The sequence below is a fragment of the Palaemon carinicauda genome, chromosome 43 (genome assembly GCF_036898095.1).
Source record: "Palaemon carinicauda isolate YSFRI2023 chromosome 43, ASM3689809v2, whole genome shotgun sequence".
Classification (NCBI taxonomy): domain Eukaryota; kingdom Metazoa; phylum Arthropoda; class Malacostraca; order Decapoda; family Palaemonidae; genus Palaemon; species Palaemon carinicauda.
In genome coordinates this window covers 51,917,228-51,924,508 of record NC_090767.1, presented here as the reverse complement: position 1 = coordinate 51,924,508, position 7,281 = coordinate 51,917,228, and the positions used below count along the sequence as shown (strand labels likewise).

The window sequence follows — 7,281 nt, the reverse complement described above, 5'->3', positions numbered from 1 at the left end:
TACTGAATTAATTCATTCTCTTTTGAGCGATGCACAAAGAGACGATCTGTTTAGAGTCTATTCTACTCTTTATCAAACAGCAACCAGATATTAATGTTGCCATTTACCTTCTGCTTCTTCTTCTGCTCTTGCTTCTGTTGCTGTTGTTGCTACTTGTGATAGGAGAAGCAATAGCAACTGAAGAGAGAGAGAGAGAGAGAGAGAGGAGAGAGAGAGAGAGAGAGAGAGAGAGAGAGAGAGAGAGAGAGAGAAGTTTCCTTTTGCCATCTGGGTGAATATTATTCAAAGTATGGATGAATAACAATTATCTGTATTCATTGACTCCAGGCAGATAGATCATCCTTTGACCTTATCAATCACAATCATGCTCAATAAGGTACGGGATATGCCTACGATAGGGAATAAAAGTGTGTATGACCTACACCTAACTCCAGTAGGATCATTCAAGTACCCTTACAATCTGTAGACCATCCAGGTAACTAACTAACTAACTAACTACCTGCAAAGCAATGGATTATAAGACCCATTTACCCTTGGGTAGGCTCTGGTAGTTTACCCTGGCATACCTTATCCATTCAAGTTCAGTTGTCTAAATAAACCTTCTGTTGACCTTAACTTTGGTGATGAAGAAACTGAAAGATAAAAACGGCCTCTTTAGTTTATCTTTTTTGTTAATCTCCTTTACTTTGAAATTCAATTTTCTCTTGTTATGAAATGGACAACAGTTAATATAAAAGAACACTTCAGTTTTCAATGAATTTTTTTTTTTTTTTAATATTTGAGAGGAGAGAGAGAGAGAGAGCAGAGAGAGAGAGAGAGAGAGGAGAGAGAGAGAGGAGGAGAGAGAGAGAGAGAGAGAGCTCCCACCTTCTTAATAATCAACCCATCTTCAATATCAGAAGAGGAGGAATCAACATATGTGGTTTTGTATCTGTTGTCTTCCTCATTATGAAACGGAGACAGAGCTGCCAACATAACACTTAACCAAACATTTTAACAGTGCTGCCAACATTATGCTGGCAGCATTGACTACAAGCTCACCAGTAAATGGTGTCAGCTTTAAAGCATTGCCAACAAAAGGCAAAGTTGAGACAAAAGGATCAGTTCTGTTGGCAAATAATCCCCAATCTTGGATGAAGGAAAACCCTTGAAGCCTTTTTAAGAATTTGTTAAACTCTGTTCTTGTATTTCAACTTCACTTTTATCTTAATGTAGAAGTTTTTGCTTTTGGAATAGGCCTATATAGGCCTATATGTATTTTCAATTAGAAAATACATATCGATATTTTCTGTGGAAGTACAATACATCTAAATATATATCAAATAATAAATTCTAACTGTTATTTTCATCTCTTCATAGAGTAAAATTATCTCCAAGAGTTACGATGTGTAAAGAATGCTCTCAAATGTTTGTGTTTTTTTGCCCAGGAAATATTCATGAAAGACTTTTGTTGTCGCCAACAAATTTGCACAAGAAGAAGAAGAAGAAAAAGAAGAAAAAGAAGAAGAAAAAGAAAAAGAAGACGAAGAAGACGAAGAAGAAGAAGAAGTAGGTCCAGTGTTTACATCGGAGACAAAAGCACCGTAAGGCTTCACGAGTCTAACGGGGGAAGTCTGATGTCGTATGAAACGGTTCCGGTAAACATCTTTTTGGCGCCAAAAGAAAAGATGACGAATCGCTTACTGAAATTAAGGCACTTGTTGAGAGAGAGAGAGAGAGAGAGAGAGAGAGAGAGAGAGAGAGAGAGAGAGAGAGAATCTCTCTCTCTCTCTCTCTCTCTGGATCAACTTTTCGTTAGGAAGAGTGCCCCAGTCTCTAATATCTTTCTCGTACATGGTGGTCAATCGACTGCTGTGAGGAGGTTAATAACGTACTTCCAATTGACAAGAGACCTCAGTTATTGAAGCCCTTAGTAATGAAAACTTCAGTTAAAGATGACCAAGTTAAACCGTTTTGTATTGAAGACCTCGGTTAATGAAGAACCCATCTCATGAAGATCTCACATCAGAGAGAGACACTGAACTTGTAAGTGTCAAAACTAAACTAAGAAGAAGAAGAAGAAGAAGAAGACCTTCCTTGGGTTTGGCCAGAAGGGAGAAGGAAGATTTCTACTTAATGTCCAGTGGAGGAGGAGGAAGAGATTCAGGAAATTGGACAATCTTTCCTTCTACTTGACTCCAAGAAGAAGGAGAAGAAGTGGCTGTTGAGGGGATCCTTTCGCTCAGTCTTTGAACAACAAGACTTTCAAACCGCCTAATGATTCGATGCTCGTCAAAGCTAATGAGTTTGTGTCTGCATAATTAGTTCCGTATTCCATTAATAATGGTGTGTAGGAAACTTGATTTTGCAGCAGATTTGGCAAAATGCAATTTCATGCAAGAACCAACAACAGCTATCAATGGATTTTTTCTGCAACAAATATTCAATCAAAGATCAAAGGATATGTGGCGAGAGAGAGAGAGAGAGAGAGAGAGAGAGAGAGAGAGAGAGAGAGAGAGAGAGAGAGGGGGGGGGGTGTTTCCTTTTGCCATTTGGGTGAATATTATTCAAAGTACGAATGAATAACAATTATCTATATTCAGTGAATCCAGGAAGATAGTTCATCCTTTGACCACCCTGATCACAATCATGCCCTATAAGGTACGGGATATGCCTACGATGGGGAATAAAAGTGTGTATGACCTACAACCTAACTCCAGTATGATCATTCAAGTCCCCTACGATCTGTAGACCATCCAGGTAACTAACTAACTAACTACCTGCAAAGCAATGTATTATAAGACCCCAGTTACCCTTGGCTAGACTCTGGTAGTTCACCCTGGCATACCTTATCCATTCAAGCTCAGCTGTTTTAAATTAAACATCTGTGTTAAACTGAATGTAGGCAACAATAGCTGGATGGTGGTGGATATAATAGACATTTAATTCACTAAGAAAATTATTTAGGTTCAGTAAATAAATAATTATTCAGTTCATACTGACCCCCATATGCTGAGTTTCACACAGTGTTGCCATCCACTGTGCCCTGGTTGTTGGAAGTAAGTGAAAACTCCAGTTGTTCCAAAATAGATTTGATATAGTGAAAAAAAATGTATGATTTTGACACCAAAGATAATTGAAATAGGACAAATCCTTCTGTGATTTCATTACAAAATGTAATATTTCTGTACATTCAAAAGGTGTCTATATCTTTAAGTCAAAACCTTAAGCTAATTTTGGTGCTTCTGAAAACTTGCTGTAATATCTGCTCCAGTAAAACAAAGGAATAAAATGTGCAAAGGATAAATGTTAGGAAAGAATGTGGGAATGACGCTGAGAATTGAAGGGTTTATATATCAAGGTGTGGGAGGAGCTTTTAAGAATAGGGAATGGTGGGAATCTCTCTCTCTCTCTCTCTCTCTCTCATCTCTCTCTCTCTCTCTCTCTCTCTCTCTCTCTCTCTGACTGACAAAATAAACCACAATTGTATTAGAGAAGTTGAACATCTCAGAATATAAGAATTAAAAAACAGAAACCCAAATGTTGACATAACTAAAGGTTGACTCTAGAGATGTAAGGGTTGGGAGTTCCTGTCTCATTCATTCTCCCTTATCATCATCATGCTCTTTAAGACTCTGGGAGAGGAAGAGGCGACCCACATCAGTAGAGTAACCCCCAGGAACTTCTGAGAGAGAGAGAGAGAGAGAGAGAGAGAGAGAGAGAGAGAGAGAGAGAGAGAGAGAGAGAGAGAGAGAGAGAGAGAGAGAGGATGTAAACAAAATCTGATACTGATACTGAAACAAGTACTAGTACTACTACTGTTTCTGGCACTGTATAAAGGTAACAGTACTAGTACTAGCACTGGTACTGTTACTGATATGGTATCAGTACCAAAACCAGTTCCAATACTAGTACCAGTACCAGTACTAGTTTTAGTACTATTACTAGAACTAGTACTATTTGTATTTTTATTGATACTGGGTACAGGTATGGGTATTAGTACTGGTTCTGATACTGATACCAGCACTAATAGCAGTACCAGTACTAGTACTAGTAACAGTACTGGCACTGGTATATGTACCAGTACTAGTGCTTGTCCTATTAATAGTAATAGTACTAGTATTAGTATTACTATTAGTATTGATACTGGTACTGGTTTCAGAACAAGTACCAGTACCAGTTCTAGTACTAGTACTAGTATTAGTACTAGTACTGGTACCAGTGACCAGTATCTGTACAAGTAGCAGTAGCAGAACCAGTCCTAGTACCAGTACTGGAAGTGATACCGATACTGGTTCTGGGACTGGTACTGATACCAATACTGGTATTGGTACCGGTACCAGTAATGGACCAGTACTAGTACTAGTACTAATACTATTACCAGTAATAGTACTGGTTCAATATTGGTACTGATACCAATATCAGTCACTAGTACTAGTACTTTTACTAGTAATAGTACTGGTACTCGTCCTGGCACTGATACTTGTAGTACTGTTACTGGTTCCAGTACTGATACTAGTATTTGTCATTGGTACTAGTACTAGAAATAGTACTGGTAGTTTTAATGGTACTGGTACTCCAACAGATACCTTTACCAAATCCAGTACTAGTCCTGTTACTGGTTCTGGTATTGGTATCAGTACTGGTACTGGCACTGGCACTGGTATTGGTATCAGTACTAGTATAATACAGTACCATTACAGAGTGTACAGTACCAGTACACAGTACCAGTACCAGTACTAGTATTAATAATAGTACAATTTTCTAGCACTAGTATTAGTATTAGTATTGACACTGGTACAAGTACTAGTAGCAGTACTAATACTAGTATTAGCACTACTACTAGTGCTAGTATTGGTACTTGTACTAGCACTAGCAGTAGTACTGGTACTGATTTCAGTACCAGTTCTAGTAATAGTACTAGTAATAGTACTAGTATTAGTACTAGTACTAGTCCTAGTGCTATTACCAGTACCAGTACTAGTACTAGTAGTATTTCTAGTACTATTTCTTGTACTAGTACTGGTATCAGTACCAGTACCAATGCCAGTAAAGGCAAAAGTACTACTTTTAATACTGGTAACTAGAACTAGTACTGGTACTGTTACTGTTAATGGTATCAATACCAGTATCAGTACCAGTAAGAATACTGGTACTACTATTAATATTACTATTGGTAATGTTACTGGTACCAGTGCTAGTATTGGACCACTACCAGTACTGGTATCATTATCAGTACCAATGATAGTACTAGTGCTGGTAGTGGTACCAGTACCAGAACTAGTACTAGTACTGGTACTGATACTGTATAAAGGTAACAGTACTAGACTAGCACAGGAACTGGTACTGTTCCTGATATGGTATCAGTTCAAAAACCAGTCCCAGTACTAGTACCAGTACTAGTTTTAGTACCACTACTAGAAATAGTACAATTTATCTTATCGAGGCATATTTGCACCGACTCTCAGGGGTGCCCTTTTAGCTCGGAAAATTTCCTGATAGCTGATTGGTCGGGAGTATTTTTGTCCGAATACCATCATTGTTTCCAAATGATTACTAAGTATATTTAAATCGAAACTTATTTATTAATCTAAATTTCTCATTTAGATATAGGTTTTGTCATAAATAATGTTAAATAAATAAATTTGTTATAAAGTATCGTGATGGTAAATCTAAATTTAATAACATCACCCGCTGAAGTCAAGGACAGGAGCTTGATTTCGGATGCAAGATGCATAATTTTGTTACTTTTCACATATTTCAACACAAATTGAGACAAATCACACTAAGAATAAAAAAAACATGTTATTATAAACTAACTTTGAATACCAGAATCTACTAAAAACGTGGAATTGATAAAATTAACTCATGGTGAAAATAGCGGTTCGGTTTGAAGCCAGAATCTCTTAGAGTGGGTCTGGGTAAAACGACCAAAGAGGGAATGGGAGGGAGATGGTAACTCGGAGGTGAATGAATGAATTCGTTTAATTGTTATTTTTATGCAATTTATGCAACACTACAGTATCCTCAAACCAAAAATATTGCTATTAATATAATCTAAACCTTTACGAAATAAATAGCAAACCCTTTCTATACTGACTTACATCATAGGCCCACCATTCTCTCTCTCTCTCTCTCTCCTCTCTCTCTCTCTCTCTCTCTCTCTCTCTCATCTCTCTCTCTCTCTCTCTCTCTCTCTCAGGAAGATTTTCTTTTCCCGGAGAATTCTTCCATATAAAACATATATATTTGAATTGTGAATTAATGCGAGGAAGAATTCAAGGATAGATGGGAGGCACAGAGAGAAAGGTGGACTGTTTGCCAGGGGAGAGACAGAAGGAAAAAATAATTAGGAAGAAGAGGAAGAACGAAAAGATAAGAGTTGACTGGACTATGCTAATACAAGGACTTTACAATAGAAAGGCTGGAATAAATAGAAAAAGCAATTGACTCTACAATGCACTGAGTACCAAAATATCCCTTAAGGATTGGCACACCAAAACCACTAGGTACCTAAGCATAACTTGCTGAAGTTAGTTGACATAACAGACTGACACGTCTCTTTTTTTATAGTTTATATATGAAAGATCTATTTCAATGGTGTTACTGCTCTTAAAATAGTATTTTTTAAATTGTTTATTTATTCTCTTGTAGTTTGTTTCCTTATTTCCTTCTCTCACTGGGCTATTTTTTCTTGTTGGCTTATGGCATTCTGCTTTTACAACTAGGATTCAAGGAATTGAATTGGGAGGAGACTTGTGTTTGTGGAGAGATAGAAAAATCTCTTTACTTTCGTTGATCTCTTCTCTCTCTTTTTCTTCGTCTTGAGACTTTCTTTACACAATCAGAGAAACAAAACGATTTTATATACTATTTCTCTCCATTTTGGTAAAAAGGAATCTCCTCTTAAAGATGTGGTTGCCTACTTGACAGAAACCTCCCTGACTTGCAATAGGTGGGTCGGGAGTTCAACACCTGCTTTAATCCAATAGCTTCCAGTAGTGATTATAATTTCACTTTCCATCTGAGATAGCGATGGGAGGTTTGGGGGAGCCTGTAGGTCTGTCTCTATATGCTGAGTCATCAGAACCCATTCCCTGTGCCCTCCTGGTCCTAGCATGGGTGGAGAGGAGACCTGGACATTGTCCTGTGAGAGGTACGAAAAGGGAGAGTGAGAGAGTTTTTCCCACGAGGAGAATCTGAGAATGTGAGAGGAAGATTCTTAAGAAAATAATGTGATACTTTCTATGATTGAATTAAGGAACCCTGACAAAGAAGGCTCTGTCCTGGGGCAGGGAGGCC

The 7,281-nt window shown here is 37.8% G+C and overlaps 1 protein-coding gene across 1 annotated transcript in view; it reads left to right on the top strand.

The window, feature by feature from the left end:
• LOC137633877 (uncharacterized) overlaps positions 1-4,722 on the top strand; it is a 51,946-nt gene extending 47,224 nt beyond the window's left edge. The window contains exons 2-6 of the mRNA XM_068366119.1: positions 1,428-1,548; positions 2,583-2,698; positions 3,967-4,050; positions 4,142-4,321; positions 4,565-4,722. Coding sequence (XP_068222220.1) covers positions 1,428-1,548; positions 2,583-2,698; positions 3,967-4,050; positions 4,142-4,321; positions 4,565-4,722 — 659 coding nt within the window. The remainder of the gene's footprint in view (positions 1-1,427; positions 1,549-2,582; positions 2,699-3,966; positions 4,051-4,141; positions 4,322-4,564) is intronic.
• The last annotated feature ends 2,559 nt before the right edge of the window (positions 4,723-7,281 follow it).